The 25,137-nt window shown below is 46.1% G+C and overlaps 1 protein-coding gene across 1 annotated transcript in view; it reads left to right on the top strand.

Annotated features, from left to right (window-relative positions):
* Nucleotides 1-25,137, top strand: part of LOC109871562 (glypican-1-like) — a 146,241-nt gene that overhangs the window by 56,898 nt on the left and 64,206 nt on the right. Inside the window, exon 3 of the mRNA XM_031806690.1 lies at nucleotides 15,517-15,675. Within this exon, the coding sequence (XP_031662550.1) occupies nucleotides 15,517-15,675 (159 nt within the window). The remainder of the gene's footprint in view (nucleotides 1-15,516; nucleotides 15,676-25,137) is intronic.

The following is a 25,137-nucleotide window of genomic DNA, read 5'->3' as shown; positions in this document are numbered from 1 at the left end:
AGACATAAGGACATGGTAGACTACTCTGCTGGGGTGTGAGTTGGGCTTTTAGTTTAGTTTATTCATTTGACCATTTAAAAAAAACAATCACACATAAAACTTGAAAAAGTCATACATGCACATGAGTAAAATCATGGAGGATAACACACACTAATGTCTGGGACTTATTTCCATTGTGGTCTTGAGACAAGATGGCTGGACAAGATGGAACACAGTATGGCAGTGAAATAATAACACAAAAACAGAGAAGAAGAACATCTTTCTCATCATTCCAGTTACATCATAAGGGTTGTTCATATGGGCACATCAAACATATGTTTACTTTATGTTTAACGCTGCCCAGAGAGGACGCTGTTTTTATAGGCAGAGGCAACTCATTCCATTCTGAGACTCCAGTATACAAGAAAGTACCTTTCCCAGCATTACTCCTGAACCTGTATAAGCACACATCAGCAACACCTGATCTGGTGCTGTGATTGTGTGCATCCCTAACACGAGGAAAGTAATCACTTAGATATCTGGGCACAGGACCATACATACTTCTGTAAACCAAACCTAGTCTAATCTGGGACACCCCAGCCTCAACAGGCAGCCAGTTTAGTTCCTGAAAGCAGCTCCTGCCTATGTTAGTACGTGGACTCATCTTCAATACTACCCTGATCATCTTATTCTGGGCTATCTGGAGCTTCCCCTTCATAAGTTTAGATAAGCCCCCAAACCAGGAAGTACTAGCATAGTCAAAATGGCATTGAATGAGGGCAGTAGATAGCACTTTCATGGAGTCCTTATCAAGCAGCTTGGACTTTCTAGCCAAAAACTTAGACCTGGCATTAACCTTCCCTAGCACCTTATTGGTTGGCCATGCTCATACCTCCCAAGCTTCCATCAAGGATACATCCCAAGTAGTTAACAGAGGTTTTAGTAGTCAGCACCCCGCCCCCTAATTCCACACTGATTTCAGAGGACCTACTCAATTTAGGTCTGGATCCAAAAATAATTGCCCCAGTTTTCCCTAAGTGCAGAGATAGCTTATTATCTCCAAGCCATTTTCTAATGTTAGTAAGCTCTGTGCTCTCCAACATAGTTTTACTTTTGTGAGATACCAGAAGTGTGGAGTCCTCCGCATAAAGAAAAAGACGGCAAGAACAAGCATCTTTCATATCGTTAATATACAATAAAAACAGCAGAGGCCCAAGCACGATCCCCTGTGGTACACCACAACTTATTGGTTTTGCCTGAGACAGTGAACCATTAAACTCTACTACTTGCTCCCTTCCTGATAAGTAGGACTTTACCCAGCGTTAGAGGGATACTGCTTAACCCCAGTGCCTCCAGTTTGGAGATTAGGAGACAGTGGTTAACTGTATCAAAGGCCTTCTGTAGGTCAAGCAGTACCATTCCACAGAGATTTCCCTCATCAGTCTCGTTCCTGTTGAAGTCAGTCAAGTCAAGAAGACATGAATCAGTGGAGTAGGTTTTTCTAAAACCCGACTTAAAATCATACATTAGACCCTGTTTGTTAACATATTCATACATTGTACATGTACAACTCTTTCCGGGATATTTGATGTTTCACACAGGGTAGATACAGGCCTATAATTCCCTGTTTCAGACTTTATCCCCTTCTTATACAGAGGTATAACTTTAGCTTGTTTCATGTCCATGGGAAAGGTACCTTGTTCAAGAGAGAGATTAACAATATGCATTTGCTCAGGTGACCAGTCAATTTTACCCACTTCCTCCCTAAACTTTTCATCACAGTATTTTTTGAGTCCTCTGATTCAAACGGTTTTGTGACACTTAAATGCATCTTTAAAAATCCTTGTGCAAAATGTAATAAAATGATCTCTGATTCCATAGACTATTACTCCACTCTGCGATATTTTAGATTTATCAGACACCAATATTTAGTCAATCGTACTTTGCAATGTTTCACATATCTGTTACGGAGTCTAGTTGATAGGTAATCGACTAGCCGGACTGTTCCCCGGACTCCAGTTGTAGGGATTTGTACAATGCACAAACAAGGCTATTGAACCTGACATTGGTGTCTGTCTTTATTCCTTTATCTAACATATCATACTGAAACATGGTAACAGAAGTGGCTCGGAAAACACACGTTTGTTATTTTTGTAGCTAAGTACAGTATAGGCGCAGTTACGTTCCATATGCGAACACACGCCGTTTCCTACTCACAACACTGATCAACTCGTTGTTAGCTGGCTAGCTAGCATCACTACCTACGTCGATGACTGAAGGCAAAGAAATCTCATATTCCATTGCTATGGCAGCGAACATTCCGCCACCAAATCCCATGGTTCTCACAGGGGACTGGAATACTAATTGGGACAACTTCAGGGATGAATTCGAGGACTATGCGCTGGCGACCGGTCTACATGAGAAACCCAACGAGGTACAAGCTGCAACTCTGAGGAGTTTAATGGGCAGCGAATGCAGGCATATCTACCGGCACAATCTCACCCTCACAGCACGACAACAGTGTGATGCAAAGGCTATATTGGATGCATTGGAGAATTACTTCAAACCCGCCAGAAACGTAATTTATGAGCGGTTCGTTTTCGGAAGCTGTAAACAGGAAGAGGGTGAGTCAGTACACAACTTTGTAACCCGTTTGAGAGAGAAATCCGCCACTTGTGAATACAGGGGATTGAAAGATGAATTGATTCGTGACAAAATAGTGCTGGGAATTGCAAATGAGGATACACGCCGGCGTCTACTGAGAGAGAGAGACTTAACATTAGTAACTGCCATTGAAATGTGCCGCACTGCTGAAGTCACTGACATGAGAATGAGAGCAATGGAAATGGAAACCCCACGCTCTGACGTTGATACCGTTCACGCTGTTGCCAGTCAGACATTCCGACAAAACCAATCGAGGCAGAGTAATACACCACGAACGGTGAACACAAAGAGCCCCATAGCATGTAAATACTGTGGGAATACACACAACCGTGGCAAAGAGCACTGCCCTGCCTACGGAAAACCATGCAGAGCTTGTGGAACTAATAATCATTTTGCAAAAGTGTGTCTCAAAAGCAAAAGAAGGGTGAGTGAGGGCAAGATTCACTGTGTTGATGTCACTCAATGTTCAGAGCTGAAAAGTGAAAGTGACATTTACATGCATGAATCCATTGGGGCTGTACACTCAAGAGGGAAGAAATGGTTTGTGACATTACGATTACACAACAAGCAACAACAATGTCAACTGGATTCTGGTGCTACATGCAACGTAATGAGCTACAAAGACAAAATCAATCTGGCACCTGACACACATCTATTGCCCAGCGATACTAGACTAAAGCTCTACTCAGGAGAGCTAATGAGCTCTATGGGCACCTTTTAGACCGAATGTGTTATTCGGGGACGCAAACACAAGCTGGAGTTTGAGATTGTAAAAACCAGTCAACATCCTCTCCTCTCAGGCTCTACATGCGAACGCCTGGGACTGATGCAGTTCACTGTACCAAATGACCTGCACATTGTGGATCATGTCCAGCATGGACCCCTGTCCAAAGAACAGCTACTCAGCAGATATGACGATGTATTCAACATGCCCATTGAATCAGTGCCTGGGGAGATACACTTTGAAGTGGATGAGAGCATCACTCCAGTCCAGTGTGCTCCTCGCAATGTGCCCATTGCAATGAAAGTGGCTGTGAAGGCCCAGCTGGACAAGTAGGAGACAGATGGCCACATGACATCTATGACTGAACCAACTGACTGGATCCGCAATATGGTCATAGTGAAAAAAACAGAGAAGCTGAGGGTCTGCATTGACCCAAAGCATCTGAACCAAGCACTGAAACGATCCCACTACATCATGCCGACACTAGAGGATGTCCTCTATAAGCTTCCCAAGGCCAGGATTTTCACCTTGGTGGATGCCCGAGATGCATTCCTTCAATGCAAGCTGGATGAAGAAAGCAGCTTCATGACTACCTTCTGGACCCCCTGGGGTCGGAAACGCTGGCTCAAGCTCCCGTTTGGAGTCTCAGTGGCGCCTGAGATATACCAACGTAAGCAGCACAAGCTACTGGCTGGGCTCAAGGGCATTGACCCCATCGCCGATGATGTCCTGATCGTAGGCTGTGGTGACACAGACGAAGAAGCAGTACGCGACCACGATGTGAAGCTCCTGGCACTGATGGAGCACTGCCGATCAGTTAAGCTTCGCCTTGGCCTGAAGAAGCTGCAGTTCAAGGTGAAAGACGTCCACTTCCATGGCCACATTCTCTCGACAAAAGGCCTGAAGCCGGACCCAGACAAGGTCAGAGCGATCCTCGACATGCCAAACCCGTCTGATGCAAAAGGAGTACAGCGTCTCATCGGCTTTGCAAACTATCTTGCAAAGTTCATGCCACACCTATCAGCAGTCTGTGAGCCTCTGTTCCGGTTGCTGGACAAAGACACACCATGGCACTGGCTACCCAAGCACGAGGCCGCAGTGCAGGAGATGAAATCTCTGGCTTCATCCATGCCAGTGTTGCGCTACTACGACGTAATGAGGCCTGTCACAATCCAGAGCGACTCCAGCCAAAGGGGACTTGGATGCTGCCTTATGCAGGAAGGCCAGCCCGTTGCGTTTGCCTCGAGAGCGCTCACCCCCACCGAACAAAACTATGCACAAATTGAGAAAGAGTGCCTCAGCATTGTCTTCTCCTGCCAGCGATTCCATCACTACTTATATGGGCGAGACCTGGTCATCGCTGAAACTGACCACAAACCACTCATTGCCATATTCAGTAAACCTCTCCTCAACGCGCCCAAGAGGCTTCAAAGCATGCTCCTGACTCTGCAAAACTACAGCCTGAAGGTCATTTACAAGCCAGGACCAGAGATGTACATCAGCGACACACTGAGCAGGGAAACAACACAATGTACAGGCAGAGGCACTGTCTATCAGCGGCAGGCCATCTGTTCGCTACAGCAGGAACAACAAGATGTTCAACAGATCAATCAGGCAGACTACTTAAACGTCACAGATCACCGCCTAGCCCAGATAAGGCAACACACTGACAAGGACGAACGCCTACAGTCACTGAAGTCCATGGCTCTCGCAGGTTGGCCATACCTGAAAGAGGAGACACCTTTCACAGTGAGAGAATACTGGACCTTTCGAGATGAGATCAGCGTGCAAAATGGCGTCTTGTTCAGAGGTCAGAAGGTCATTATTCCCAAATCACTACTTCCAGAGATGCTTACCCGCATACACTCCAGTCACGTTGGAGGTGATGCATGCTACCGCCAGGCTCGTGAAACATTATACTGGCCAAACATGCAAGCAGAAATTAAAGACTTTGTCAGCAACTGTACAACATTCAACGAGTACGCTCATGAACAGCAAAAGGAAACCATGATGTCACATGAACTGCCCACAAGGGCCTGGCAAATCGTCAGCATGGACTTATTCAGCCACAGACAAAAGGACTATCTTCTCATCGTTGATCACTACTCTGACTTTTGGGAAATTGAACTGCTCCCTGACTTGTCTGCAGAGACGGTCATAAAGCGCTGCAAGGCGCAGTTTGCAAGGCAAGGTCAGCCTGACAAGGTAATCACGGACAATGGCCCACAATTCACTGCACAGTTCAAGCGTTTAGTCTCAGAATGGGAGTTTGACCACGTGACCTCCTCTCCAAGACACCCAAAAGCAAATGGCAAGGCAGAATCAGCTGTCAAGATTGCAAAAAACCTGTTAAGCAGGGCCTTGCGCGACAGCAACGACCCATGGAAAGCGATCTTACAGTGGAGGAACACACCCACCAAAAACATGGACAGCAGCCCAGCACAACGCCTTCTGTCCAGACGTCTGAAGACTACCACCCCCATAGCTAACAAGCTACTTGAGCCCTGCGTCATGGTTGGCGTCACGGACAAACTGCGTCACAGAAAGCACCTCGCTAAGTGCTTCTACGACCGGACTGCTCGAGACCTACCAGAGCTGGAGGTGGGTGAAACGATAAGGATGAAACCGCTGCCGGGAGACCACACAGGACTTTGGAGGCTGGGCACATGCCTGCAGAGATTTGCACCACGTTCTTACCTGGTGGATGTTGGTGGCTCCCTCTATCGTCGCAATCGGGTGGATCTGCGCGTAGCAGAGCAGACAAACCAGAACACGCCATACACTCACCTAGATGAGCTGGATCACAGTCCAGGCCTAAGGGTAAAGGGTGCAGAATGGAGACATGGGCCAACTGAAGGCGAGGCTTCTACCCCACCAAGCTCTCCAGCTCGTGCCCCTAATCCTACCCCTGTCAGAGCCAATACTTACTCACGGGTGGGTCGGCTGTGCAAGCCACCGGACAGGCTTACTCTGTAAGCAAGGGATTGTTAACTTGCCCTCGGTTAATTAAAATCTATATTTTTTCTTAAATAATTAAATTGAAATTAAAAAAGGAAGATGACAACTGAAGTAAAAAATAAAATGTAATGCTTTTTCTATTGTTATGACCTGACTGTTAAAAATGTTATGTTATGCCTTGATGTTTGCACTTTCTATTGAAAAGGACGATGTTACGGAGTCTAGTTGATAGGTAATCGACTAGCCGGACTGTTCCCCGGACTCCAGTTGTAGGGATTTGTACAATGCACAAACAAGGCTATTGAACCTGACATTGGTGTCTGTCTTTATTCCTTTATCTAACATATCATACTGAAACAATATCCTGGTGGGATCTTTTATCATTTGGGTCAGAGCAAGTGATCTACAAAAGTGCATAAATACATTGTGGGTTGGGCTATTCTTTTTGTAGACATCAGTATTGAAATCCCCCGACAAAATGATTTCCTTCAACAGGGAATAATTACAGTTTGACAAAACAATTTCAAGACCTTCATAGAATGCATTCTGATTGGGCGGCCTGTATCACACCCCCAACAGAATTGTCTTGTATTGGGAAGGCAGATATCCAGCCAGACAATCTCCAGATCAGTGTTTAAATCTGATCTGACGTTAAAAGCAATGTCTGATCTTACAAACGCACATATTCCCCCCACCGTTCTGATTCCGATCCTTCCGGACAACAGAGTAATTACAAACAGATGAACAGTCACAAACAGATTAATCCAACCATGCCTCAGTAAATCAGAAGACACCCCCCTCCGATTTGCAAACCAACAGGCGTATCTCATCGATCTTCGGTAGTAGGCTTCTGACGTTTAAGTGCACAAAATGTAAGCCCTTCTACCCAAAGACCTCACTGAATTCCCGATCCACTTGTAACTCACCTCCCACTGCACTGCCATCTTCCCACTGCACTGCCTCCGGTGGCCTCTCTGCTGCCATGGAGCACCCCTCCCCAGGTGCTACTCCATCGTCCTCACCACCGTGTCCCCCGTCACTCGCCTCCGGTGGCCTCTCTGCTGCCATGGAGCACCCCTCCCCAGGTGCTACTCCATCGTCCTCACCACCGTGTCCCCCGTCACTCGCCTCTGGTGGCCTCTCTGCTGCCATGGAGCACCCCTCCCCAGGTGCTACTCCATCGTCCTCACCACCGTGTCCCCCGTCACTCGCCTCCGGTGGCCTCTCTGCTGCCATGGAGCACCCCTCCCCAAGTGCCACTCCATCGTCCTCACCACCGTGTCCCCCGTCACTCGCCTCTGGTGGCCTCCGCTCCGCTGGGGACCCCCTCCTCCTCCGGTGCACTCTCCACCCTCGGTAAGACCTCTGGTCCCACTCCACCTTCAATGCTCACGCACCCCGCGGGTGCAGCACACCGACAGCAACGGTAAGCTTCATTGACCCCATGTCCAAAGCTAGAATCGCTGCATTTTAGATGAATCCACTGCGCGCGTTCCAAACATACCACAATTTGCTGTTACTCTTTATCCACCGTTCGCAAGAGGAGGATGGGTACATAGGCCGTTTGATGGGGTTCGTGATAAAGTGAGGTCCAGGGCATTGATGGATATCACCCGATAAGAGAAGGCATAGAGTTATTATAAGATCTCCACCATTAATTCGAGATTTCAGACTGGCTTTCGATGATCGTTTTGGTTTGTGCCAAGATGCCATGAAAGTTTGGTATATAACATTCCTTCCTGGGTGCTGGGTGCCATCAAAAGTTTTTGCATGACTGAGAAGTTGCTGAAAATATACTATTATTTCATCTAGATTGCAGATGCAATTATTTCCAGTGACATTTTAAACAAACACATAAAGTAAAAGTGCTGCCACCATGCCGAACCTGCCGGTAGCAGGACTCACTGTTGCACCTGGTGGCCAGTTTCCACGTAATCTCCCAACGTCCTCAGACATGCACGGACGTGGAATACTGATTTGTTTCATGGGTGACCTGGCTGGAGCTGCAGCCTTTCAGCAGTGTGTGTGTGTGTGTTCGTTTTGTTTTTGTTGTTACTCGAAACATAAATAATGTACACATGTGGCACAACATCTTTGTGATTATTCCTCCAAACCTATAAATAATTAAGAAGGAAAGTCAGTTCCTTTGGAACCCTCCTTTTCTGAGTCATACCGTATGCCCTTTTCTCATTTCCCCTGTGCATTCTGAAAGACTAATACCGCAGCCTCCAAAATAACATGACCTACCAACTAACAGAGAACTCTACCAACACCTCCAACTCTCAATGTGCTCTGAAAGGTAATGATGTTCATAGGATAATATTACAAGAGAGTAGACTATCGATACCTCTCATCTGAAAGGTGTTTCCACTAGAGTAATATGATGTGTTCTTCAGTTAGAAGACGGTTGTGATTGCCAGTGTTCTCTGTGAAGGAAATGGGGTGTGAGTGATGACTGACGAGGAGGGGACGGAGAGGACCGTTAAAGAACGCTGCTTCCTCAATCTGCTTTATCGTCTGATTGAAAGTGTTTTGGCTGGGTCAAACACACACACACACACACACACACACACACACACACACACACACACACACACACACACACACACACACACACACACACACACACACACACACACACACACACACACACACACACACACACACATTGATTGATGCAGTGCACACACAGACACAACTGTACAAACACCCCCACACACACATATCGACTTATGGCAGGCTACAGTTAAATGAGGGCAAAATGTTTGGCTTTAACAGTTGAGGTTCAGCACAGCAGATTAATATCTTTGATCAGTAAAACTCTTGGGCTTTTACAGTTTTTAACAATCACCTTGGCACTAATTTCAGAACCTTGTGGTCATTTTTCAAAACTCTAGACACAAAACTCAAAACGGTCGTCACTTACAGGCTACAGGCTGTCCAATGTTCAAATCATTGCATTGTGCATTCATATAGTTAAAGAAACCTTGCACTTGCAGAATCATTGGTTCAAATAACTAATTTATCGTGAAATACCATAGGAACATTCATTTAGATCACCCACACACAAGATACCAATAGTTTCACTGTGTCGTTGTTCGTACAATCATTAAATATTGTAGTACAAAATATGTGATACATGTTTCATTATCCTACTATACGTAAATACATCACTGTAAAATAACTAGTAGAGAGAATAATACAGACACAGTGGAATCATTGAACAAAATATGAAATGTATGGATGAAATACAGTAAAATCACAACATAGGTTTCTTTGAATCAAAGCAAAAATAATTAGCAACAAAAAAATAAAAAACAGTTAAAGGTCAACTGTAGGTTCCTCACCTGGCTTACTGTAAAACATCACTGCAGTGTTCCTCACCTGGCTTACTGTAAAACATCACTGCAGTGTTCCTCACCTGGCTTACTGTAAAACATCACTGCAGTGTTCCTCACCTGGCTTACTGTAAAACATCACTGCAGTGTTCCTCACCTGGCTTACTGTAAAACATCACTGCAGTGTTCCTCACCTGGCTTACAGTAAAACATCACTGCAGTGTTCCTCATCTGGCTTACTGTAAAAATCAATACAAAAGATTGATTACTGTACTTCTATATTTCCCTCAACCCTGTCTTGTGGATTTGGCCACAGGTTCTCATCCACATCACAATGGATGTTTTCATTAGCTGGTCTGATACTGGTCTGCCGTGATGTCATTGCATGCGTCATCCATGGCCTGGAGAAGGGCGCCTTGTTCGTGAGGGCGCCTATCATATACCTTCCACCACCATGTGGAGACAAATTCTTCAATCAGGTTAAGGAAAGGAGAGTTTGGGGGTAAGTACAGGGTGGTAAATTGTGGATGTGCCTGAAACCATGCTTGCACCATTTTAGCATGGTGGAACCTGACATTATCCCACACAATGACATAGGTCATGCCATCAGCTCTACAGACCTGATTTAGCTCATCAAGGAAGGTTACATTCGAACAGCGAATCATGTGGCTGCCTGCAACTCAATATATAGAGTGTATAGAGTAGAGATCTTTAGATGTTGTTCGACCAAACATTAGAATGGGCAAGATGAGTAATCTAAGCAACTTTGACCGTGGTATGATTGTTGATGCCACACATGGTGATTCCAGCATCTCAGAAACAGCTGCCTTCCTGGGATTTTTACACACTACAGTCTCTAGAGTTTACAGAGAATGGTGCGATAAACAAAACACATTCAGTGAGCGGCAGTTCTGTGGGCAAAACACCTTGTTAATGAGAGAGGTCAGAGGAGAATGTCCAGACTCATTCAAGCTAACAGAAAGGCCACAAATGCTAAAATAACAGCTGTTTAAAACAGTGGTGTGCAGTAGGGCATCTCTTAACGTACAACACCGTGAATAATTCAGGCTGTTGTGGAGGCAAAAGGGGGTCCTACCCAGTACTAGATAGGTGTACCTAATAAAGTGGCCGGTGAGTGTACAGTAATGTCAAATCTGAAAACATGGTCTGGAAAAGTGGTACATGGGACCATAGAAACAGTGATAAAGAATGATGATGAAATATTACATCCATAGATAATGTAGTCCAATTGGTTCATGTTCCACGGTAATTGGTGTCAATGGTTCTCGTTATCCTGAAACTTTCATGATCTAAACATGGAATATTGTTTGTCAGTTTCCATAAAACTATGCATTAAGAGTAATGCAACAGTTACTTATCATATTGAGCAGTTGTATCAATTGATAGTTAGATCATGGTAATGAAATTAATAGACAGTCATCTCAGATATAATGTGTGACTTGCATTTAGAAATGGTAATACTTTGATGTTAAGTTATGTCATTTTGAACAGGTGATTTTAGTTCAATGAACAAATGATCTTAGCTTTATGTGTATTGTATCCAAGCAATTGGAAAAAGTGTTAAGAGTTTTGAACAATTTGCATTTTGATCATTGGTTGTGAGTTTTGTGTCTAGAGTTTTGAAAAATTACATCAAGGTTCTGAAATTAGTGCCAAGTGATTGTAAAAAACTGTATTCTCCCTAAACATACACACCCTTCTAGAAGGCGGTTGTGTAAACATACACACCCTTCTAGAAGGCGGTTGTGTAAACATACACACCCTTCTGAAGACACACCATGTGATTCTAAATGGACACTATTGGATGCCTGAAAGAAAATCACTATAACTAACACTCTGTGTGTTCACTAAGTCATACTCACTGTGTGACATTGTGTAATAGACTATCATTGATCAGTGTGCAGCCAGGTGTTACTCAATCGACAAGCAGTCTCTGCTTATCAGACCCAGTGTGCGTGTGTGTGTGTGTGTATCAGTGTTCCAACTTACTTAGCTCAGATGTCCTTCATACAGCAGGTAGCAGGCACACTGAGCTGGAAGAGATGGCTGGCCACCACCAGCCCCACCACCACCACCACCACCACCACCACCACCACCACCACCACCACCACCACCACCCCCACCACCACCACCACCACCACCACCACCAGCCCCACCACCACCACCACCACCACCACCACCACCACCACCACCACCACCACCACCACCACCACCACCACCACCACCACCAGCCCCACCACCACCACCACCACCACCACCACCACCACCACCACCACCACCACCACCACCACCACCACCACACACAACCTTCCCTTCACACACTCATGTGTCAGAGAGATGAGTGTATGAGTCTGTTGTGGTCTTGATGTAATTGCAGTGACATGGTGAGATCAGGGCTGCTCAATGTCCCTGTACCGTCCACATTGACCTGTTCTCCTCTCCCTCAAATTGACAATCCTGGCTAGTAGACACACTGACAAAGGACTGATGAGTCACTTCAGCACTATTTACACACACACTGTGGCAACAACAACACACACACACACACACGCGCACGCGCGCACACACACACACACACACACACACACACACACACACACACACACACACACACACACACACACACACACACACACACACACACACACACACACACACACACACACACAGATACTCAATGACATATACTTGCCAACACATTCACTCACATGGACACACAAGTCAAACTCAAGGACCCCCACACATAGATCGATGCAGTGCACACCACACGCAGACACAACTGTCCAAAAAAAAACACATACACATATCGATTAATGGCAGGCTACAGTTAAATGAGGGCAAAATGTTTGGCTTTAACAGTTGAGGTTCAGTACAGCAGATGAATATCTTTGATCAGTAAAACAGTTGGTATTTTATTCTCCTCCACATTCCCCTCAGTGGGTGAACATACACACCCTTCTGAAGACACACCATGTGATTATAATGTGCACAACATCCTATTCACTGTGTAACGTTGTGGAATAGACTATCATTGATCACTGTGCAGCCAGTTGGTACGCAATCGACAAGCAGTCTCTATCCTAGTCCCGGAGCAGTACAATCATAGCACTGTCACTCTGTGTGTGTGTGTGTGTGTGTGTGTGTGTGTGTGTGTGTGTGTGTGTGTGTGTGTGTGTGTGTGTGTGTGTGTGTGTGTGTGTGTGTGTGTGTGTGTGTGTGTGTGTGTACGTGTGTGTGTTTGTGTGTGTGCGTGTGTGTGTGTGTGTGTGTACGTGTGTGTGTACGTGTGTGTGTGTGTTCATACGTGTGTATAGTGTTCTTTCTACACACTGAGTTCTAGAACATTCCCTTTTGAAAGGACATTGAATAAGATGTCCAGTAATTTCAGAGTTGGTCAGTCTGCAGTCGGACCTCTCTCTCCCCTAGAGAGAACGCCGCATTATGATCTGTATACAAATGTTTTTCTTTGTTAGTTACAGCCCACGCTCTCCATTTCACCGTGGCAAGGATCGAGCAGCCATCAAAGTATGTGTGTGCGAGAGCGAGAGAGATAGTGTGTGTGTCAGAAGCTTAATACTGCCTCTTAAAAAGGGGAATGTAATTAAACAGTGTAAGGACGTTGGCTCCATCTGACTGTACGCTTATTGTGTGTGTGGGTAGACGTGAAGATGTTTGGAATGCGGTAAAGGATCTCTTCAGAATCTATTCTGTTGAATCGTTAAAATATTAACTTGATTTTTAATTGGCTGATAACTGTTCCCCATCTCCACACTGTGTGAGGCCTATGTGTGAATGTTTGCAGAAGGTTTATTGCCTAATGCCAAATAGCAACAAGGTGTATAATTAAGCAACAAGGCCTGAGGGGGTGTGGTATATGACCAATATTCCACGGCTAATGGCTGTTCTTATCCAAGACGCAACATGGAGTGCCTGGATACAGTTCTTAGCCATCGTATATTGGCCATATACTTCAAACCCCCGAGGTGCCTTATTGCTATAATAAACTGGTTACCATCTTAATTAGAGCAGTAAAAATGTACAGTGAGGGAAAAAAGTATTTGATCCCCTGCTGATTTTGTACGTTTGCCCACTGACAAAGAAATGATCAGTCTATAATTTTAATGGTAGGTTTAATTGAACAGTGAGAGACAGAATAACAACAACAAAATCCAGAAAAATGCATGTCAAAAATGTTATAAATTGATTTGCATTTTAATGAGAGAAATAATTATTTGACCCCCTCTCAATCAGAAAGATTTCTGGCTCCCAGTTTTTTATACAGGTAACGAGCTGAGATTAGGAGCACACTCTTAAAGGGAGTGCTCCTAATCTCAGTTTGTTACCTGTATAAAATACACCTGTCCACAGAAGCAATCAATCAATCAGATTCCAAACTCTCCACCATGGCCAAGATCAAAGAGCTCTCCAAGGATGTCAGGGACAAGATTGTAGTACTACACAAGGCTGGAATGGGCTACAAGACCATCGCCAAGCAGCTTGGTGAGAAGGTGACAACAGTTGGTGCGATTATTCGCAAATGGAAGAAACACAATAGAACTGTCAATCTCCCTCTGCCTGGGGCTCCATGCAAGATCTCACCTCGTGGAGTTACAATGATCATGAGAACGGTGAGGAATCAGCCCAGAACTACACGGGAGGATCTTATCAATGATCTCAAGGCAGCAGGGATCATAGTCACCAAGAAAAAAATTGATAACACATTACGCCGTGAAGGACTGAAATCCCGCAAAGTCCCCCTGCTCAAGAAAGCACATATACATGCCTTTCTGAAGTTTGCCAATGAACATCTGAATGATTCAGAGGACAACTGGGTGAAAGTGTTGTGGTCAGATGAGACCAAAATGGGCTCAAAATGGGCTCTTTGTCATCAACTCAACTCGCTGTGTTTGGAGGTGGAGGTATGCTGCCTATGACCCCAAGAACACCATCCCCACTGTCAAACATGGAGGTGGAAACATTATGCTTTGGGGGTGTTTTTCTGCTAAGGGGACAGGACAACTTCATCGCATCAAAGGGACGATGAACGGGGCCATGTACCGCCAAATCTTGGGTGAGAACCTCCTTCCCCCAGCCAGGGCATTGAAAATGGGTCGTGGATGGGTATTCCAGCATGACAATGACCCAAAACACACGGCCAAGGCAACAAAGGAGTGGCTCAAGAAGAAGCACATTAAGGTCCTGGGGTGGCCTAGCCAGTCTCCAGACCTTAATCCCATAGCAAATCTGTGGAGGGAGCTGAAGGTTCCAGTTGCCAAACGTCAGCCTCGAAACCTTAATGACTTGGAGAAGATCTGCAAATAGGAGTGGGACAAAATCCCTCCTGAGATGTGGGCAAACTTGGTGGCCAACTACAAGAAACGTCTGACCTCTGTGATTGCCAACAAGGGTTTTGCCACCAAGTACTAAATCATGTTTTGCAGAGGGGTCAAATACTTATTTCCCTCATTAAAATGCAAATCAATTTATAACATGTCTGACATGTGTTTTTCTGGATTTTGTTGTTGTTATTCTGTCTCTCACTGTTCAAATAAACCTACCATTAAAATTATAGACTGATCATTTCTTTGTCAGTGGGCAAACATACAAAATCAGCAGGGGATCAAATACTTTCCCCCTCACTGTATGTTTTGTCATACGTGTGGTATACGGTCTAATATACCACGGTTGTCAGGTAATCAGTATGCAGAGCTCGAACCACCCAGTTAATAATATGTCAACTACGTCCGTAACTACTTCAAAGAGCGTGCATTCATTTCAAGGCTAGAGTTAAGGTTTTCCTAAACTACTCTCTCCTGTCTCTCCCTCCTCTAGGAGAGCACCTGAGGATCTGTCCCCAGGGCTACACGTGTTGCACCAGTGTCATGGAGGACAGCCTATCCAATCTGAGTCGCACAGAGATGGAGGGCCTGATCAGAGACGCTGGACGGGCCCTGCAAGCCTCCCTCAATGGACAGTACAAAGTCTTCGATGGTGAGTGGGGGATTGAGGAAGGGAGGGAGTGGGAAGGATGGAGGGGGTAGGAAGAGAGGGGAGACAGAGAGAGATGGAAGGTCTGATCATAGAGACTGGATGAGCCCCGCAAGCCTCCCTCAATGGACAGTACAAGGTCTTTGATGGGGAGTACTGCAGGACACAGGGAGGAATGGAGGGAGGAAGGCAGGCAGAGAGACGGAGGGAGGACCGGAGGGAGGCTGGCAGGGAGACAGAGGGAGGAATGGAGAGAGGCAGGCAGGCAGGAAGACAGAGGGAGGAATGGAGGGAGGAAGGCAGGGAGACAGAGGGAGGAATGGAGGGAGAAGGGCAGGGAGAAAGAGGGGGGACTGGAGGGAGACAGAGGGAGGAGGGAGGAAGGCAGGGAGACAGAGGGAGGGAGGCAGGCAGGGAGACAGGGACAAAGGGAGGGAGGCAGGCAGGGAGACAGGGAGACAAAGGGAGGGAGGCAGGCAGGCAGGCAGGGAGACGGGCAGGGAGACAGAGGGAGGACTGGAGGGAGGCAGGCAGGCAGGGAGACAGGCAGGGAGACAGAGGGAGTGCTGGAGGGAGGCAGGCAGGGAAACAGAGGGAGGAATGGAGGGAGGCAGGCAGGCAGGGAGACAGGCAGGGAGACAGAGGGAGGATTGGGGGGAGGCAGGCAGGGATACAGAGGGAGGGAGAGAGGCAGGGAGACAGGGAGACAGAGGGAGGGAGGCAGGCAGGGAGACAGGGAGACAAAGGGAGGGAGGCAGGCAGGGAGACAGAGGAAGGACTGGAGGGAGGCAGGCAGGGAGACAGAGGGAGGACTGGAGGGAGGCAGGCAGGGAGACAGAGGGAGGACAGGAGGGAGGCAGGCAGGGAGACAGCGGGAGGTAGGCAGGGAGACAGGGAGACAGAGGGAGGGAGGCAGGCAGGGAGACAGAGGGAGGACTGGAGGGAGGCAGGCAGGGAGACAGAGGGAGGAATGGAGGGAGGCAGGCAGGGAGACAGCGGGAGGTAGGCAGGGAGACAGGGAGACAGAGGGAGGTAGGCAGGGAGACAGGGAGACAGAGGGAGGTAGGCAGGGAGACAGGGAGACAGCGGGAGGTAGGCAGGGAGACAGGGAGACAGCGGGAGGTAGGCAGGGAGACAGGGAGACAGCGGGAGGCAGGGAGACAGGGAGACAGGGAGACAAAGGGAGGGAGGCAGGCAGGGAGACAGAGGGAAGGAGGGAGGGAGGCAGGCAGGGAGACAGAGGGAGGGAGGGAGGGAGGCAGGCAGGCAGGCAGGCAGGCAGGCAGGCAGGCAGGCAGGGAGGGAGGGAGGGAGGGAGGGAGGGAGGGAGGGAGGGAGGGAGGGAGGGAGGGAGGGAGGGAGGGAGGGAAGGGAGGGAGGGAGGGAGGGAGGGAGGGAGGGAGGGAGGGAGGGAGGGAGGGGGAGGAATGGAGGGAGGTAGACAGGGAGACAGAGGGAGGGAAAGAGGGATGGAGGGAGACAGAGGGAGGGAGACAGAGGGATGGAGGGAGACAGGGGGAGAGAGGGAGGGAGAGAGGGAGGGAGACAGAGGGGGGAGAGAGGGATGAAGGGAGACAGAGGGAGAGATGGAGGGAGACAGAGGGAGGGAGAGAGGGAGGGAGACAGAGGGAGGGAGACAGAGGGAGGGAGAGAGGGAGGGACAGACAGAAGGATGGAGAGAGGGAGGGAGACAGAGGGAGGGAGGGACAGACAGACAGACAGACAGAGGTTGAGAGGAAGAGGAAACCCTCTGTCTCTTTCCTTCCCCCCTCATCTCCGTTATGTCTAACAGTCCTGTGTAAACTCTGCTCTGATCAGTGCGCGTTGGTTAACCAAGACGAGGTCGTAAGGTGTGTGTGTGTGTGTGTGTGTGTGAAAGTAATAGAGAGAAGAGAGAGGATTGTCGGGGGTCTTTGAAGGCATATATATGTGTGCATGTGTATGCACATATGTGTGTGAGAGTGTGTGTGTATTAGCTTGCATTCATGTGCCTGTACGTCTGTGTACGTGTCTGTATACAAATACAATGAGTTTATCACTGTGAGCTATTTCCTGTGGAACCATAGTGTCAGAAGTCACTTTATTTCAGGGAGAGTGTTTTTCATTGCGCATGCTGCAAGTAGTCCAGACAGAACAGCTGGGCTGTCTCCATCTCCACTCCCTCTATCCCTCTGTTCCAACCATCTCTCCATACAACACACTCCACACATCATCCCTTGCTTTTCCTCTCCTCCGCCTACTCAAGTCTCTCTCAACCATCAGTCTCAAGTCCCAGAGTATGTCATAATCTGCTTTTGTCCTTTGGAGGGAAATCCATGTCTCCACGACGTGAAGGATTACAAGTACACACACACACTCCGGAGTTCACCACAGCTTCAGAGTGTGTGTGAGAAGATAATATTGCTTTAAGCCTTCTTGATTGATGAGGAATCTCACACATGTAGTGTAGAGTACAGAGGTGACCTAACCTTAAAGCTCCCTAAATTACACACTGTACAGAGAGCACGAGAGCAGTATCAATATACTGTACTATAATGCCATAACCACTCACAATTTATGTTTGAGAAGTGGGGGTCTATTTGTGTAGCATGTACAGTATACATACCAATGTATGATATCATGCCATTTGAATATTAAATGCATTGATATCATACCATGTTATATACATTCATCATTACTGGACGTTTAATGTACAGTTGTGTATTTATTTTTTGTGAGGGTGAAAGTTACGCTGTTCTGTGACTCAGGACATGGAGGAAAGACTGGTCCCAGATTGAAGTGATTAGAATGTGCAGTGATTGGAACATTGATGATTATTTACGTTTAATGATACACTACAGTCTGTTCCAGTCGATATGAGGTGACTAAGCATCTGTCTCTGTGCTCTACTCGTTCCCCTGGCTGATTGGGATTGAGCTGTCATCTGGATCTGTGATCTGTTTGTCAGCCTGACCTTTCTGGCCTCATACTGATTAGAGGCTGAGTGACGTCTGTTTACTGTACAATCTGCTATCATTTTCTCTCGCTCATTCTCTCTCGGCCCACTCTGCCCAGAGTGTTGAAGCAATGCCAGAGCAGCATTGGGCTCATTTCACAGACAACCTGTCCAAAACATACAAATACACACACACACACACACACACACACACACACACACACACACACACACACACACACACACACACACACACACACACACACACACACACACACACACACACACACACACACACACACACACACACACACACACACACACACACAGCCCATCCAAGACACACAAAAACTTTCTCTGTGTGTTTATGTGCTTTAGAAGTATCTGGAAGGCACAGCTCATTCACAGTCACACAGTGGTGATTAACAACAGAGAGCACACAGAAACGCTCCGTCAAGCATCACTCACTCAGCTATGTAAACACACTAACGATGTGCTTCAAACAGACACACACACCCAAGCATGGATGCACACTCACACACACGCCCAAACATGATTACATGCATGGAAACACAGGCAAGTGTACACATACACAGGCACACACTCAAAAATGATGCATCACAATTGTTATACTTTAAGATGCACTATGCAGAAATCGCACAGCCATTTCCTGGCTGCTAAAATTCTAATATTTCACCTAATTTCAGTTTCTGTCAGAAAATTGTGTATAGAATCATTGTACCGCTGTGAAATATATTTTCCATAAGCTAAATATTGTATATTCAGCTATTTGAAGCTGGTGTACAAAACCGAAAGTAAAGAGGCAAAAACAAAACTTCAGAAGGGGAGGCATAGAAATAGCACACATAGAACAGATCTACCGCTTCTTAGACTTTCAACTGGAATGAATGATCTATGTGAATTTGGTTGGTTACATATTGTAGCTTTAAAATATGATTTATTTTAATAAATTTTAAATAGACAACAACCTACAGTTATCAAACTTACTATACTTACTGATCCTCTCTTATTAGGGGTGGCAGGTTGCCTAGTGGTTAGAGCGTTGGGCCAGTAACCAAAAGGTTGCTAGATCAAGTCCCTGAGCTGACAAGGTAAAAATCTGTCATTCTACCCCTGAGCAAGGCAGTTAACCCACTGTTCCTAAGCTGTCATTGTAATTAAGAAGTTGTTCTTAACTGACTTGCCTAGTTAAATAAAGGTAAAATATATATGTTTTAAATTATTTTTATCTTAATACTACTTCTACTAAAAACATCAGAGATTTCCAGGAAGTCCATTTCTGCAGCCAACCCCAACACCCCTGGAATGGATTCCAGTTTCTTCATCTCTTCATCAGACAATAACCACGGGTCCCCTGAGCTCACATGCTGCTTGTAGAACTCCCTCCTTACGTTCCTGTAAAACTCCATCTTGCGCCTCATATATGCTTCCAAGGTGGCATAGCAGTTCAGACGTCTTTTGTCCTCGTCTTGTCCTGTGTATATATATATATATATTTACAACTTTTTTCAAATACATTTTATTTTTATTTTCCATCAACTCATCTTCAAAACACTCTCCTGCAACCCGCCTCACCAATTTATATTTATAAAAAAGTATTATTTACCTCAAATCTGTAATCCTCCAAGAAGCTAGCCAGAAACTCCAAGAAGCTAGCCTGAAACTAGCCAGAAGCTAGCCAGAAGCTAATCCAGAAGCTAATCAGAAGCTAGTTCAGAAGCTAGTTAGCTTCTTTACTGGCAAATCGTTAGTATTCAGCTAACCACGGTTTGTGGTCATCAGCTATCCTTTAGCTCGAAAATCTATCGCCAGTTCTGTACGGCGCAGCGCGGCTCGGAACGGATCATACCGGACCAATTTTTCTCTCCATGTCCCTGGATTTCGACTGCTCTCTGGACATTCATACCCGGATCTCACAGCTAGCTAGCTGCTATCCGTGTGACTATCGGCCTTCGTCGATTCCGGAGCAAATATAAATTATTCCGGAGCTAGCCAGCTCCGTCAATCACTCCTGAGTTCCATCAATCACTCCTGGGCTGCAGTCACCTATCCGGACCCGTTTTACTGCCTATGCGGAGCCCCACCGGGCCTTCACAACTGGACTGCCTACGTTATCTACCCGAAGGAGATCCGGCTGGCTCCTCCGTCGCGACGTTACCTGAACGCCCATCTGCGGCCTGCTAACCGTTAGCTGTCTTACCGGCTACTATCTGAATAGACAATCGGACAATTTATTTATTTTTATTATTATTATGTTTTCTTCTTAGGCCTCTATAACTATATCTATTGTTTTTATTTTTGTTGTTGTTGTGTGATTTGGATTAATCCCCTCTACCACACGGAACCCCACTAATCTACTGATGGAACACAAGAGGTGGCTAACAACAGACCTCCATCCTATGCTAGCTTGCTACCGATGGCCTGGCTAGCTGCCTAAATCGCCATGACCCCCAACCAACCTCTCCACTCACTGGACCCTTTTGATCACTCGACTAAGCATGCCTCTCCTTAATGTCAATATGTCTTGTCCATTGCTGTTCTGGTTAGTGTTTATGGGCTTATTTCACTGTAGAGCCTCTAGTCCTGCTCACTATACCTTATCCAACCTATTAGTTCCACCACCCACACATGCAATGACATCTCCTGGTTTCAATGATGTTTCTAGAGACAATATCTCTCTCTTCATCACTCAATACCTAGGTTTACCTCCACTGTATTCACATCCTACCATATCTTTGTCTGTACATTATACCTTGAAGCTATTTTATCGCCTCCAGAAACCTCCTTTTACTCTCTGTTCCAGACGTTCTAGACGACCAATTCTTATTGCTTTTAGCCGTACCCTTATTTTACTCCCCCTCTGTTCCTCTGGCGATGTAGAGGTGAATCCAGGCCCTGCAGTGCCTAGCTCCACTCCTATTCCCCAGGCGCTCTCTTTTGACGACTTCTGTAACCGTAATAGCCTTGGTTTCATGCATGTTAACATTAGAAGCCTCCTCCCTAAGTTTGTTCTATTCACTGCTTTAGCACACTCTGCCAACCCGGATGTTCTAGCTGTGTCTGAATCCTGGCTTAGGAAGACCACCAAACATTCAGAAATTTTTATTCCAAACTACAACATTTTCAGACAAGATAGAACTGCCAAAGGGGGCGGTGTTGCAATCTACTGCAAAGATAGCCTGCAGAGTTCTGTCCTACTATCCAGGTCTGTACCCAAACAATTTGAACTTCTTCTTTTAAAAATCCACCTCTCTAAAAACAAGTCTCTCACCGTTGCCGCCTGCTATAGACCACCCTCTGCCCCCAGCTGTGCTTTGGACACCATATGTGAACTGATTGCCCCCCATCTATCTTCAGAGTTCGTGCTGCTAGGCGACCTAAACTGGAACATGCTTAACACCCCAGCCATCCTACAATCTAAACTTGATGCCCTCAATCTCACACAAATGATCAATGAACCTACCAGGTACCTCCCCAAAGCCTTAAACACGGGCACCCTCATAGATATCATCCTAACCATCTTCCCCTCTAAATACACCTCTGCTGTCTTCAACCAAGATCTCAGCGATCACTGCCTCATTGCCTGCATCCGTAATGGGTCAGCGGTCAAACGACCTCCACTCATCACTGTCAAACGCTCCCTGAAACACTTCTGCGAGCAGGCCTTTCTAATCGACCTGGCCGGGGTATCCTGGAAGGATATTGATCTCATCCCGTCAGTAGAGGATGCCTGGATATTTTTTTTAAATGCCTTCCTAACCATCTTAAATAAACATGCCCCATTCAAGAAATGTAGAACCAGGAACAGATATAGCCCTTGGTTCTCCCCAGACCTGACTGCCCTTAACCAACACAAAAACATCCTATGGCGTTCTGCATTAGCATCGAACAGCCCCCGTGATATGCAGCTGTTCAGGGAAGCTAGAAACCATTATACACAGGCAGTTAGAAAAGCCAAGGCTAGCTTTTTCAAGCAGAAATTTGCTTCCTGCAACACTAACTCAAAAAAGTTCTGGGACACTGTAAAGTCCATGGAGAATAAGAACACCTCCTCCCAGCTGCCCACTGCACTGAAGATAGGAAACACTGTCACCACTGATAAATCCACCATAATTGAGAATTTCAATAAGCATTTTTCTACGGCTGGTCATGCTTTCCACCTGGCTACTCCAACCCCCAACAGCAACTCGCCCAAGCCTTCCCCATTTCTCCTTCTCCCAAATCCATTCAGCTGATGTTCTGAAAGAGCTGCAAAATCTGGACCCCTACAAATCAGCCGGGCTAGACAATCTGGACCCTTTCTTTCTAAAATTATCTGCCGAAATTGTTGCCACCCCTATTACTAGCCTGTTCAACCTCTCTTTCGTGTCGTCTGAGATTCCCAAAGATTGGAAAGCAGCTGCGGTCATCCCCCTCTTCAAAGGGGGGACACTCTTGACCCAAACTGCTACAGACCTATATCTATTCTACCGTGCCTTTCTAAGGTCTTTGAAAGCCAAGTCAACAAACAGATTACCGACCATTTCGAATCTCACCATACCTTCTCTGCTATGCAATCTGGTTTCAGAGCTGGTCATGGGTGCACCTCAGCCACGCTCAAGGTCCTAAACGATATCTTAACCGCCATCGATAAGAAACATTACTGTGCAGCCGTATTCATTGATCTGGCCAAGGCTTTCGACTCTGTCAATCACCACATCCTCATCGGCAGACTCGACAGCCTTGGTTTCTCAAATGATTGCCTCGCCTGGTTCACCAACTACTTCTCTGATAGAGTTCAGTGTGTCAAATCGGAGGGTCTGCTGTCCGGACCTCTGGCAGTCTCTATGGGGGTGCCACAGGGTTCAATTCTTGGACCGACTCTCTTCTCTGTATACATCAATGAGGTCGCTCTTGCTGCTGGTGATTCTCTGATCCACCTCTACGCAGACGACACCATTCTGTATACTTCTGGCCCTTCTTTGGACACTGTGTTAACAACCCTCCAGGCAAGCTTCAATGCCATACAACTCTCCTTCCGTTGCCTCCAATTGCTCTTAAATACAAGTAAAACTAAATGCATGCTCTTCAACCGATCGCTACCTGCACCTACCCGCCTGTCCAACATCACTACTCTGGACGGCTCTGACTTAGAATACGTGGACAACTACAAATACTTAGGTGTCTGGTTAGACTGTAAACTCTCCTTCCAGACCCATATCAAACATCTCCAATCCAAAGTTAAATCTAGAATTGGCTTCCTATTTCGCAACAAAGCATCCTTCACTCATGCTGCCAAACATACCCTTGTAAGACTGACCATCCTACCAATCCTCGACTTTGGCGATGTCATTTACAAAATAGCCTCCAATACCCTACTCAACAAATTGGATGCAGTCTATCACAGTGCAATCCGTTTTGTCACCAAAGCCCCATATACTACCCACCATTGCGACCTGTACGCTCTCGTTGGCTGGCCCTCGCTTCATACTCGTCGCCAAACCCACTGGCTCCATGTCATCTACAAGACCCTGCTAGGTAAAGTCCCCCCTTATCTCAGCTCGCTGGTCACCATAGCATCTCCCACCTGTAGCATACGCTCCAGCAGGTATATCTCTCTAGTCACCCCCAAAACCAATTCTTTCTTTGGCCGCCTCTCCTTCCAGTTCTCTGCTGCCAATGACTGGAACGAACTACAAAAATCTCTGAAACTGGAAACACTTATCTCCCTCACTAGCTTTAAGCACCAACTGTCAGAGCAGCTCACAGATTACTGCACCTGTACATAACCCACCTATAATTTAGCCCAAACAACTACCTCTTTCCCAACTGTATTTAATTTTTATTTATTTATTTATTTTGCTCCTTTGCACCCCATTATTTTTATTTCTACTTTGCACATTCTTCCATTGCAAAACTACCATTCCAGTGTTTTACTTGCTATATTGTATTTACTTTGCCACCATGGCCTTTTTTGCCTTTACCTCCCTTCTCACCTCATTTGCTCACATTGTATATAGACTTGTTTATACTGTATTATTGACTGTATGTTTGTTTTACTCCATGTGTAACTCTGTGTCGTTGTATCTGTCGAACTGCTTTGCTTTATCTTGGCCAGGTCGCAATTGTAAATGAGAACTTGTTCTCAACTTGCCTACCTGGTTAAATAAAGGTAAAATAAAATAAATACAAAATAAATAAATAAATGTCCATGTGCTTGTGGAACAGACGCTGTTTCTCCTGCTCAGGCAGGTGCTGGTTGTGGTAGCTAGATATCTGAGAAACTCAGGAGGACCTGACCTAAAGTCACACATAAACCCAGTTCTACTGTAGATGTACCTAAGTGCATTCTAAACATGGATTCTTGAGAACTACACCAAATTAAGCAATTCACTTTTTGATTCTTACCATTGATGACGACAGGAAGCTACTGTGCCATCCATGGTAGAGACGTGAAATTATTTGAAGAATTGTTGAAAAATGTACAATCTTGGATAGCAGAAGCAAGTCACACACTATCAACCAAACAT

The sequence above is a fragment of the Oncorhynchus kisutch genome, linkage group LG27, assembly GCF_002021735.2.
Source record: "Oncorhynchus kisutch isolate 150728-3 linkage group LG27, Okis_V2, whole genome shotgun sequence".
Taxonomy (NCBI): Eukaryota; Metazoa; Chordata; class Actinopteri; order Salmoniformes; family Salmonidae; genus Oncorhynchus; species Oncorhynchus kisutch.
This window is presented reverse-complemented; position numbering and strand designations above follow the sequence as displayed.